The sequence below is a fragment of the Haliotis cracherodii genome, unplaced genomic scaffold (assembly GCF_022045235.1).
Source record: "Haliotis cracherodii isolate W230 unplaced genomic scaffold, xgHalCrac1.p SCAF_9, whole genome shotgun sequence".
In the NCBI taxonomy this organism is placed as follows: Eukaryota; Metazoa; Mollusca; class Gastropoda; order Lepetellida; family Haliotidae; genus Haliotis; species Haliotis cracherodii.
The window spans coordinates 21325002-21338096 of NW_027266343.1; the positions used below are offsets into that span (position 1 = coordinate 21325002).

The window sequence follows — 13095 nt, forward strand, 5'->3', positions numbered from 1 at the left end:
ACAGCTGTACTCCTGGTGTTTGGCACCATGCTGGGTGGCATAGTTGAGGGTAATTAAAGGCTCAGTGAATCATAATTCTGCTCTCAAACTCAAGCACAATGATCGAAACATTTTTAGTCTACTAATCCTTAAAAAAATAAAATATAGTAAAACTCTTAAAAATGGCAAAATTCTACTGGTCCATGAGATACCTTAATAGAAAGTATGTCAACATTTGTGTGTGCTTTTAAATCACACATGAAATAAGTTTAAAATATCCTTAAACGTGAAGAACTATTTCCATTTGCGCATTTATCCTCCATGTGCAGTCATCCAAGCCCTATAAAGAGTTAGCAATTTGGTCACTTTGATGTGTAAATCTATATTGTCAAGCACCTCACTGTCACAGTTCTAGTAGTATGTGTATATAATTATGCAAAACAATATGTAAAGCGCACCAAAAGGCTTGCATTAGGACTGCCTGTTCTTATTGCAGAGTAGGTGTGTTGTGTATAAACAAGAGAAAAATTTGATCGTGTGATAAGCCTACACCAGCAGTATGGCAGAGCTGCAGATAACTTTTTGAGCAATTGAGTTTTTACTCCAGGGTTTCTATTTTAATTGGGTTATTACATTTTTCATTTGGTAACTAATATTTTTTCACTCATCTATTTATAACTCTATTGTTTTTTTTCCAAAAGTAGTGAACATTTTAAGATTTAAAAAAAAATGAAATAATGTTTTAGATGTATATTACTGTTTTAAATATATATAGGCCTAACCAGGAAAGTAAATTAGCTCGTAATTGTGTTTCGGAAATAAGTTCCTTTGTACACATTCTGAAGAAGCTTCATTGGGTGTTTACGCAAGTGTTTTTTATACATTTGAGTTTTTCCTTTAATGCATGCGCTTCTGTATGCAAGTTAATTGAAAGTAATTGGGTTTTGAATATTAGTTATTAGCTATTGTTTACAAACAAAGCTTCAGAATGGGCAACGTCCTGTCCCTTTAACTATTATTAAGTTTGGCAAAAACTATAGGACTAGTGCCAATTTCTACCACTGAAGTATGGCCATTTGTACTTTAGTTTGGCTTGTTCTATTGCATATTTTGCACAAGTAAAAGAATGTTATGTATATATTTTCATATGATATTTTAATTCCTTTTTGTGTCCATTGGATGGATGGGTTTGGGTTGTTTAGAGCCATTAATTGTACAGTTGATAGTACTGCTTTTTTGCAGTTTGTATGGTGTCTTCCCAATATGACTACTATTTCAATACACATTCATCACGGTTCAGTGACTGCAAATTTCTACCTATCACCTCTGTTTCTAGGTGACGATGGACATGGAGTTGGAGTAGTCAAATGGGAAAAAGACAAAACATTTTTTGACGTATTCATTTGATTTACTCATTCATGTATTCATTTATTCATGAATTCAGAGATCGGAATTCAGAGATTGGATTGGGAATGTACTAATTTGATGCTGCCAATGTTTGGGTGTGAAGAGATACTGTATTCCACGTAATTAACGCCCAGGCACTCTCAAAATGATATAATAAGGGGGCTCTTATTAGAATATAATCTAGGTGAGAAAAAGAAGTTGAAAGATCGTAAATTGCGTATTTTACATGACAGATACATTTTCCAGAATTTAATTGCCCATAATTAAGGGTGCATATAACACATGAGAGCATTTAATACACGAATCAATAAGTGTACATTGATCAATCAAAAGGGATGCTAATTGGGATTGTTCACTAGCCAATATATTAACAAACATCGCTGTGGGTGCTTATTAGAGCGGGGCGCTTATTACATCGAATACAGTACTTTTCAAAAGATATAAAGTTTTATGGAATTCTTTGTAGTACAAACCCTTTGAACCTTTCACAATAGACCTTATCAGTTTTGCAGATATTGATCTTTAAATATTTTCACCTTTGAAACCAACCACTCTGTAGAACAAATGAATGTGTTATCAAACAATTCAGTAAGTCACAATCATTAAGCATTGTTTTCACAAAACAAATCCATGTGAGTTCATCAGTAATAGGGGCAGTGTTCATCCCAGCCTTTCAAAAAAGTGGGCCCATGCCCCACCTGTCTTCAGTTATGGGGCTATTTAGAAAATACTGTGGGCCATGTCAAATTGCTGTGATTAGTTAGCCATACAGTACTGAGTTCACTAACTCAGTTCACTACTATTTATATCTTCCAATACAGGAAAGGTCAACAATTTGAACACAAAGAAAGGAAACCAAGACCAGTTCAAAACATTTATTGAACAATTAACATCAATTCAAAATGAATTTGTGAAAAATAAATAAAGCAAAAATAATACCCAATCTGAATGTTCATTAACCACAACTTACTGTCTGAACAGCTTTCTCATTCTAGCTAACACTGTCCAGAATGTATAGACAACTTGATCTTCAATGAAACAGTTACTGTTTTAACTAACTAGAACACCAAAAAGTCACTTACTGGGTTCACCTCAAGTACTGTTTTGACACGAGTTCTTCATCAGCAGGATGTCCTCATCATGGACTTATGTATGCAAGCAGGAGGAATGAAACATTCTAAATCTGCATTTGACATTTTCAAAAACTGATGAGATTACTTTTCTGAGGCCTAAGATCACAGGTTAGAAAAGATTTGTTGATTGGTGAGCATAACTTTGAGTAAACATGGTAAAGGTGAGGATTTTTCTTAAGGTCTTGAAACTTATATTATTTGATGTTCTTGTACAAACAAAAAAGCACAGCATGATACATACATTATTGCCATGGAAATAGACCTATGTAATGATGGTATTAGTCATTGGAGTTTTCAGCAAAAATAATCTTGTATTGTTGACTTTATTGAGGCCATGTTTCAACTGTAAATCCTACATTCCAGCACACATTTGAGGTTTGTCCATGTGATGTCACTGATGAATCATCACAATGTAAGAAGAGAAAATTGCTATTTCCCTATGTCCATCATACATGTTACTCACAATCCTTCACATCACTATAGTTCATTCATCATAAAGGTTAACACAGTTACCATAGTTACAGATGCTGATATGTTTCTGTGAACACTGGGTACAAAACAACAGTGTCCAGGTCGTTATGAGCCCATTAGAAACATTGGCCTACCTTTCGAATACAGTACCACAAACTTTTCAAACACATCACAATACAATATGATGTACTTTGTGATATTTTGTTGCCAGATACACTGGTGAAACAATGCCCTAGGACGATAGAGGTCATCGCGTATGCATGAGCTCCTCTCAGTGATCTATCATCTCTTCACACAATGTCAATGAATATGCTCAGCGATGTTGAGAGTTTTCAATATTTGTGTACTAAATATAGCCTGCGGTGGCACATTTTAAAGCAATTTTTACTTTCAATATTTTTTTTGGTTTTAACATAATTCATATGGATAAATGAATCATTAATGGCAACTAAAATGCTCATTATATATTTTTTGAATCAGTAGTTTTGATTATTATGCTCAGGAATACAGTTTATTAGGCACTTATTTATTGACATTGTACACATCTGAATGTCATATCCGAACACTATCTATGTACCATGGTTGTACCCCCTTCTAATGCATTTTCAAGCATGGGAGCCTAAGACCTGAAACGTGCAAATAAATGCACTTGTCAGGGTATTCTTGTTTATTTTATTGTTTTGACATTTTCAGTTGCATTTCTTCTTCTGATAAAAGTGTTGAATGAGCAGGATGAAATGGTTTTGTCATGATTATGTCAAACGTTTTGGTTACAGAAATCTGTCATGGAATATCCACCCAAGCCACTTTCAATCGTCTGTAATGATTCAAAAGCCGACTCACCCTACTGGCATCAGTAGCCATGCCTATGCCCTTCCAGTTCCTTACTATGAGTCATTAAAGCCCTGTCATTCATTTATGCTCGTGAATTGCAAAGTATGACACCTGGAGTCATCTTTGCCATATTGTTACACGTTTGGGATAACATGGTACATCTGGCAGTGGATGTGGAGGTTGTAATGGACCTATGTTGCTTGGCTTGGTTTCCTTAGGAGGTGGAATGTCAGACTGTGACATTGTCGTGTTTCCATGAGAGGACCCGGCAGCGAGGTACATAGCAGGAACATTAAGGTTGGGAACTGCACTTTCCTGTATCAGACTCCAAATGTCTCTTTGAGGTGAAATATCCCTGACCTCAGCACTGATGAGGTGATCAATATGGACGTGCATGCCTTGACCACTAGAATTTACTATGTAGCTGACAGGACCAAGTCTTTGCATCACTATTATTAGTGTCCATTTATCTGGACCTCTATATCATTTCACAGCAACATGGTCTCTAGGACAAGAAGTTCTTAACTTCTTTGAGCCTCGAGACACTGGTTCCTTCTGTTGTTTTTCAACAAGGTCGGGTCACATACAGGGTTGGAGCAAGTTGAGTCTTGTTCTGATGTTTCATGAGAACATTACTTCAGCAGGAGATCTTCCTGTTGTGCAATGAGGAGTAGATTGATACTTGATGAGTAATCATGACACCACACCTTGTCCGACACCAGTTCAAATGGCAGGCCATGAGTAGCAAAGATTTGTCTAAGCACCATTATTGTCCTTGTGGCCATCATCGCACGCATCGGATAAATTTGAGGCTTTAAGTACCCATCTGTTAGAATGAAGAAACAATGACCCTTGTATTCAGCAAAGTCAACATCAACGTGTTCACATGGTTGTCTTGCTACTGGCATCTTTTGCATATGAAGGCCATCCATTCAGAGTGTAGCAAAGCACCTTGGACAAAACAAGATCTTTCGCTGTGGCTTCAGCTATGTCTCTGGCTGTTGCTGGTAGCTTATTGACTCCGTAAAGTGAAACACTGGGGTTTCTTGAAAAAATTGAAGGGCAACTTGCAAAGCCAAATGGTAACCTATTGTAGGCATATAGTCCCTTGTGTGTGTTAATGACTAACAACTTCTTTGTTTCCTCTACTTCTTTTAACTGGTGAAACACCTTCGTCAAAATCGATGTTGGAGAAAACTGTGCTACCTGCCAAAGTAGCAAAAAGATCTGCTGGCATAGGAAGAGTGGTGTCCCTGTCGCATCTGTGCTGTGACGTACAATGGCACTATGGTTGCTTCTGTTGTATTCTACATCCACTTCAACGGTACCAAGAAGGGGAATTGTCTGTTGTGAGTATTACTTATCTTCATAAACATTTCGTGGAATGATTGATACACCTGAGCCTGTGTCAACTTTCATCCAAATTGGCTTATGTTTACCACTATTCATACAGCCTCGGAGTTGTTGGACGTATTGTGAAAATTTCCAAGTAAATCTACTCTGTCGTCATTGTACCTATCAAAGTCTTCTACAAGATGAGTAGCATTAACATTCCCGCTTGAGCTGCATACAGACTGCAAATGCCCTACTTTACCGCATTTGTTGCACTTGTAGTTCAGCATTTGGTTGCCTTGTGGTTTGAGAATCCACATCGATAACATTTCTTTGATTCGAGGCAAAACTGTTCAAAAATTCAATATAAGTAGAAATGTCACATTAAGTGTCATCAAACTCTTCTATTTTCCGAACAAGGACATCACCAAGATCACAAATGTCAAAAAAACTAGGGTTGTAAATGGTAAGTTTAATGTACCTACAGTTTGCATCGTCACACATCCATGGATCCATAAATAGAAATCACAAACACGATCCAATATCTCTTTGAATTTCCAATAATCCATTGTTGAAAAGTTTGCACCCACAATTGAAAATGTCAGCAGAAATCTGTATTGGCGAATACACCTCATCCAAGAACAATTCTTGTGACTTCTTCAAAAATAAACTGTGTGTTCACTGATCCCATCCCCGTTACCACTTTTATGTGTCACATCCTCTTACAGCTAACTGAGTGAAAATACATCTGGACATTCATTTAATTTATTTCAGACTGTGTTGAAGAAACCGGTGACATCATGTTATGACAACACGGAAAAGCGTATTCTGTGAAAGCGAGCACGCAAACAATAACACGACAGTGAGACCTGACTGTGCAGTGTGAATAGTGCACATAAGGTGGAGGACAACAGTGGTGATGTATTGTCATATATGTTGATCACTTGATGTCAATATGTAGAAAAGTCTATCATCAAAATAAAGTGAAGGGTTCTGCGGGCTTTTTACACCTACAGAACTTTATGATAATACAATTATGACAGGTCGGCCTAAATGTATCGATCTGAGCATAGTGCTGTTAACGTTTATGTCACAAATCTCAAGAAACGGCCAATGGGACACCACAATCTGCTTAGTATTTTTAAATGTAGTGTTCTCGGCCGTGATGTAGGGTCATATGTCTTTAGACTGTCTCGGCTAACGTCATCCAAGAGGGCTAGTATTTGACTCGTCAGTGACAGTGCTGACAGTAGTCTATATATGATTCAGAACATTATTCGAATACCCATACTAAATGCGTACAATGCACATGCAAACAATAAACTATGGACATGGTTCGAACTCTCACAGAAAAAAATAAACATCCACAGCTTTTGACAACCGGAAGTATGATCTTACCTCGACCATGGTACCCCGATGTTGAATTTCCCATGACGGAGGCGACAGCTTCTCGTGCGTCCTTGAAAGATTATTTGCAAAGTGGCTACCGTAATATACCCTTGATATCAAGGCCTCATTTGATCCAACATCAAGCACTCTGAGCTTGTTTTTCCACCTGCAGACGCCATTCTGACCGGAAGTGCGCGAAATCAAATTCTTCGTCGCTTAACGCATGAGTTTAGACATAATAACACATACTTAAGCACATACTTCAAGATCTTAATTTTACAAAATTCGAAAATACATATTTGTGGATTCATTATTTGATCTAATCAACCCTAGAGTGAACACATAGTCATTTTGTTGAGTAGACGTGCGACAGGTGTTTCAGGGGAGATAACTCTATTTCATTCTGCTTGGAAACACGTTACTTTGCCTGCCGATTAGAAAGATTATCTGGATTGAGTGGTATATTGCCATTTATGGTAAACATGCTAGTCCATTGACTAGACATGGTGTCATATTGTCGACTAATTGTTGTTCAATTTCTTCCTTTCATCCCCAGCCACGATTGGTTGGAATACTTTAGGTCTAGTTTAAATGTTATATTTCGAGACACAAATTATTGTTTCCGTAAGTTACTATGGATAGCCATCAATTGTACTGGGTTCGGGTCGACTGGTCGGTCAGTTGGTTCAAGCTTTCACCAACGATCGCAGTTAATCTTTCTGATTTTAACCCATTACTTTGTCATGCTTCTTAATCATTGCCATTATTGGGTCCTACTATTTAACGCCCGGGGCCGGGAACGTACGGGCGGCTTCATCAGCATGATCAGACGTCCGGGAGTGAAATAGGCCTAGTATTCAGTGAAGTCAGTAAATAAAACATGTCTTTCTAAGTTTGGTGCGATAATGAGAATATCAACTGTTAATGGCATACATAAGAGATTTTTATATGAGCATGTGTGTGATACTGATTTTACAAAACAAGAGTCCTAATTCTTGTTTTTCCTGACCGAGAGCGTGGGCAATACATCAATATTCTTAGACAAGATACATAATATCAGTTTGACACACATGCTCGTGTAATAATTCCTTTATTACACATCAATTCTTAATCCTTTTGGGCTCCCCTTTAGAAAAATGCACTGGCCATGACAACCGTCTTAGAAGACCACAATTAGCGAATGACGTCAACAATTTTCAGCTGTGACAGCTTCCATTTGATGTCTGGGAGTTAAATAATGCATTGTAGTCAGGCTATTAAACATGTCTATCTCAAGTTTGGCTCGATCGTCATGAGAATATCCACCTTACTACAATTTCTGTAGTCAAGCTGACTGTAGACAAAATGAACTGTGGTCCATAGAAGGCTGCACCCATCATATCTGTGTTGAAGTAGAAAAATAGTTTTGCATGGCTTTAATCAATCACGTTTCTTCATCAGAGTCTAGAGCTGACTGGATGTGAGTAAAATCTCAAAGAGATTATATTTACATAAGAATCAGCACTTACGATCATAGGCCTGACTGATGGTGTAGGCAAAATGGTGATGGCTGCATCCCTCGTCTCTGTCGCATCACGTCTAGATCTAACTTAAAACTCTAAGGCCTCTTTCTTTATTCAATAGCTCCCCTTATATAATGACAATAGCTTAACTGTTATGTATAATGTTAGCCCAATTATGCAATACATTTATCTCATACTATATATTATGGCCACTGGTTGGCTCATGGCTATGTACATGGCTATGTATATTTATATTCCCTACCTTTACAGTTGTTTCGTTATGGCGGTTCACTCACTTGTTTATTATTAACCCCACCAAATCCGTCAGCGAAATAGATGGACTCTGAAGTCGACATAAAACCTTGAAATGATGATGATGATGATGATGATGATGATGGTATAAGTTAGAATCAAGTATTTATCAGGAACAATAGTGGTGGTATGAAGCCCAGTAGAGTAGGTGATATGCAAAGAAAGATGTTGTGAGGCTAATGTATCCTAAATATCCTAAATCGTAATGCACATTGATGGTACTTTATAATAGTTGATACAAGAACACAATTATATAGATAAAACTTTATTATTTGGTATCATTCTCCTTGATGTGTTTGATGCTCCCTGGATGCCCCGGACATTATTTAGTAGGACCCCCATTCTTTGACCAGGTGGAGGCTAACACGGCACTTTATGTTTATAATGACGATAAGAAAGATTTGTGTAGTAGTATATGCTTTATTCATTGGTAACATATTTCAGATTTCTATCATTGTCACATCACTACTAAAGTAATTTATCATTTCTTTCATGACATTGTCACAGCACATTTCATCTGAACTTTATACAACTAGTCCATGGTACAACCATGCACTTGATCAGCAGGGAGAGATCCCCATCCTTGAAACCTTGCCAGACTTCAGACATGTCATCCTGCATGGACGTTGCTGACTTCCTGACGTCCAGACAAGTGTAGCGTGGTTTGGCCATCCACCAGGCTTGTCAGGGTCAGCGAGTTTCTGTTGGGCATCCCCAATGATACACGTGCCAGACTTGTAGATATTCTCTGATGCCTGTTCCTTTACCTAAAATACAATCAATTACTCTGCTGTAACAATAAGCTGCTAAATCACAGTTAAATCTCTGAACTGTGCTTGTGACAACACTATTGATAAATGGCATCATATAAATTACAGAGTACAAATAAACTCATATACTGTAACAACAATATTAATCAACAGCACAGCACCTCAACTCAGAATCCACATGCTTCATCTTTTTCCTTTCTGGGAGCCTGTGTAGACTGTGTGACAAGTGTGTTGGCAGTAGGGGGCTCCAGCACAGTGGCGTCATTCATGGAAGTGCTCCCAATAACATGCTGTTTTCGCCTCACAGTGGCAGCCATTTTGGCTTGGGCGTGGTTCCACTTTCTCCAATTGGTGCCGTTATCACACGTCATTTTGCTGAGGTGCCGTGTTAGCTATAACCCGTTAGACTAGTGTTTGACAATGTTTGGGAGATAACTTTTATTTTCGTTCTTTTCATGAAGTAAGACTCTTTGAAAGTGATCTGTGTTCAGCTGGGTCACATACACCAAAGGGCATCTCACCCACCAAACTTGAGAAGACCCACAGCAGAAGTCTGCTGTAGACAAGGTGATACCCTAGAACACATGTCGCAAGGAGGAACATAAAATAGTAAGTGAATCCCCAAGGACTGTAATTGCAGGCCTGCTGGTAATTCCTTCCTTTTAACTCTGTGGTCTAGTGGTAGAGTGCCTCCCCAGAGAGCAGAAGGTCGGGGCCACAGCATACCAAAAGATGTGAAAAGATGGTACTGGTTTTTACCCTACATGGCACTCAGCATTAAAGAGCTAAAACAGTTGTCTGAAACGAGGACTGGTTGGCTCGGAGTCAGTATACTGTGTCTGAGTGTGGATTTCATGTTAAACTGTGGCATGGTATCTAGTACAAGCACACACACCTGTAAAAAAAAGAATAAATGAAAAATGCAACGAATGTGATGGATATTGAAGCTATTTCCACTCTACATTTCAAACATAAATGAAATATCAGGCACTGAGATGATCAGATTAATTATATTTCATTATATGGGACAGGAGATTTATATAATATTGATAAAAAATGTTCAGAAGACAGTTGGAAGATGGGACACATACTGTCAGTGTTAAGTCGTCCAAGGTGCTGGAATTTGTTGTGCAGGTTACAAGTCCTCTTTATGCAGTAGAATAGCACACACTCCGAGTATAGGCCCTGAACATGCTTGTTCATTCAGGTACCTTACACTACTGTACACCAGGAACACATTGGACCGATATGTGGTGTAGTAGTGACTCGTGTCTAATTTTATTGTGCTAAGTCAAATGAGCTCTACTCCATGCATGAACCTTGCTGCTACTGTACCCTTGGCTCACGTTGAAGCAATGTCAAGGCTGCACAACAACTATTGCTCATCAGGATCGGAGCCCTCATTGGTCGGAGCACTTGCTGACTTCCCTCTTGCTAGAACCAGCCTATTGCTTGATTCATTGAATTAATCTTGGAAAATGGTGGAGGAATGTAGGGTACATACCCGTGAAGAAGAATATATCTGTTTTGTAACTGAGATGTTTACACATGCTGAAACATTTCAATGATGCAAAGAAATATTAATCTCAATGATACTGTACCCGATATGCATCATTCTGTATTGAAAAGTGTCTCTTCATAAATATTTTGATTAACTTCACATCAGATGGTCTTCCTCCTGTTAAATTACATGCTGACTTTATTGTTTGAAGTTTGTTATTCAATCTGGTCATGTATCAGGCTTGTGTTGTCAGAGAATTGGGTGAAAATATGACAACACAAAAGTGATTTTAGGGGAAAACCAGCTTTTATATAAAAAACTTTTATGCAAATAAGAATGTATGTACACACACATGTTGAAGAGTTACCCCAAGCAAATTACACTGTGACTGCCAGTATGCGTATCCCCAGGTCGTACAGCTGCCAGTTAAACATAACTTCAGTTTTCATCATGCTGTGATGAACAATAACTCTTTGATGACAAGTGTCACTGAAATATTTCCATCCAGTTTCAGTAATCATCTGGTAAGCAGTGAGGATGGATGTCTTGGACTGTATCTTGTTGACCGTACTGGGTGCCATTGTTGTGTCCCTGTTTGTTATCATCTACCAGAAAGTCACCATGGGCAGGTGTGTGAGTAAGGCTGACCTGTCGGGGAAGACTGCCATTGTCACTGGAGCAAACACAGGTAGGAGGGGTAGCGCCAGTAACTTTATTGTCATATGTGTCAGTACATATTGAAAACTTAACCATACATTAACTCTCATTCTGCTCATTTGCAGAAAATGTTTCATCGTTTGAGTTAAATATATGTCTTAGTCGAAGTAGTTGCTATTTTGTTTTTTATGGATTTCTCCAAGACGCCTTTTTAGTATTGATATTTGTCTCTTTTTTGTATTTGTTTTTGTACATGTTTGTGTTCCACATTGAACATGTTAAAAAATTGTTGAATGTTCATTATCTAAAACTATAAAAATGAGTTGCAATGTGATGCAATTTCCAGCAGAATCAATATATTGTTTCATGCCTAAATGTTTCTGTGGTTACTCCAACAATATCGGCTAGAAATGAAATTTATTATCTTTATTACTGTGTACGTTTCTTTGTACGAACAATTGCATCACACTATCAGATGGAACAGACAAGCTTGTGAACCATTCAGATAAAGTGATTTCAAAAGTCCCAAGAGATGACAAGTACAACATACACCGATTTATTAACATGAACATCAAACATATATATATATAAGGACCTAACAAATATATACAACATGGTGAATATACATGACTTTGCTGGGACTGAGCATGTTCCTTGGAAGTCGAGAAATACAAGTCTTTACCACACAACTAGATTTCTACAAGAAGCACTATGTGCCAGGTCAGCATAAAGTGGTAGTGATGGTAGGCTATGGGTGAGACCTTACTGATTTCCATCTCTGGACCAAGGATTATACCATGTATACAGTAAACTACATTTATAGCTAGCACTCTTATAATAAACTAAGGGATATAACAAACTGTTTTTTTGGTCTCTTCCATTTACTGTATATTTTATCATATAAAATGGATGGATATAATGAACAGACATAGAGAACCCACTTTGTGGTTCTGTGTGTACTCTTGTCAAATACAATGTTTATGTTCATAACGAACGAATTAGCCTTTTGAATTTAATGAGCATTTAGACAAAGGTTGTTCCAAATCGGTCCCAATGACACTGCCCATGTTTTTTGGTTTTGACTTTGAAGACAGGATTTAACCTTTGACAAATGGCAGTCATGAAGACCCGCAAAATATTTTTATGTTTTGGGGGGGTCATTTTCTAAATTTGAGGGTCATGATTTTTTAAAGTACTGTAATACCATATCCTTGTGTATAGAGCACACATTTGCCCTCACAAAATACAGCTGTGTAACAGACACTCTGGCAACCAGTTTTTATTTTATTTCCAACAAAAAAAGACATCGGGAGCACGCAACCAAGGCATGTCAACAAGTTAGTCCTGTTATTCCGGTAGTTAGAATTTATATAGAAAGTGTTCATTGTATATCTGGCCTTATGTTTGTAATCTATTTTAGTAATTGTATTTGACTTTGTGTGAGTTCATTTTAGTATGAACCTTCAGAGTGAGGGCCTATCAGTATAACTGTCAGATCTTGCAGCATTGTTAATACAGTGTTTGGCACTCACTCTATAATGCTTATAATTCTTTACATCCCTATTGTAGGATGTATTATACTCATACAATAGCTATACTTTACCTACGGCTTTAAAAAATTAAAGAATTGGTTCACAGACTATGGCTACTAAAAATATAGTGTAGAGTTTTTCTTTATTTTATTTTGGTTGTTCAAACTGGAATGTAACCAAATAAAAAGTTGTGTGTAGTCAACCTAGGAAAGGGCCTCCCTACTTAAATGTATTCCTTTTTTTTTTGGATCACACCATTCTTAAATATGCTAGCAT

At 37.6% G+C, this 13095-nt stretch overlaps 2 protein-coding genes across 3 annotated transcripts in view; one reads left to right on the forward strand and one right to left on the reverse strand.

Moving 5' to 3' along the window:
• LOC139452025 (protein neuralized-like) overlaps positions 1 to 6720 on the reverse strand; it is a 60893-nt gene extending 54173 nt beyond the window's left edge. The window contains exon 1 of the mRNA XM_071233307.1: positions 6555 to 6720. Within this exon, the coding sequence (XP_071089408.1) occupies positions 6555 to 6588 (34 nt within the window). The 5' untranslated portion in view covers positions 6589 to 6720. The remainder of the gene's footprint in view (positions 1 to 6554) is intronic.
• A 216-nt stretch (positions 6721 to 6936) lies between these two features.
• LOC139452620 (retinol dehydrogenase 14-like) overlaps positions 6937 to 13095 on the forward strand; it is a 30039-nt gene continuing 23880 nt past the window's right edge. The window contains exons 1-3 of one of the 2 annotated variants that reach the window (XM_071234155.1): positions 6937 to 7004; positions 9591 to 9738; positions 11139 to 11318. In XM_071234155.1, the coding sequence (XP_071090256.1) occupies positions 11168 to 11318 (151 nt within the window). In that variant the 5' untranslated portion in view covers positions 6937 to 7004; positions 9591 to 9738; positions 11139 to 11167. Of the gene's footprint in view, positions 7022 to 9590; positions 9739 to 11138; positions 11319 to 13095 lie in introns of both variants that reach the window. The other variant, XM_071234154.1, reaches the window with a different exon arrangement.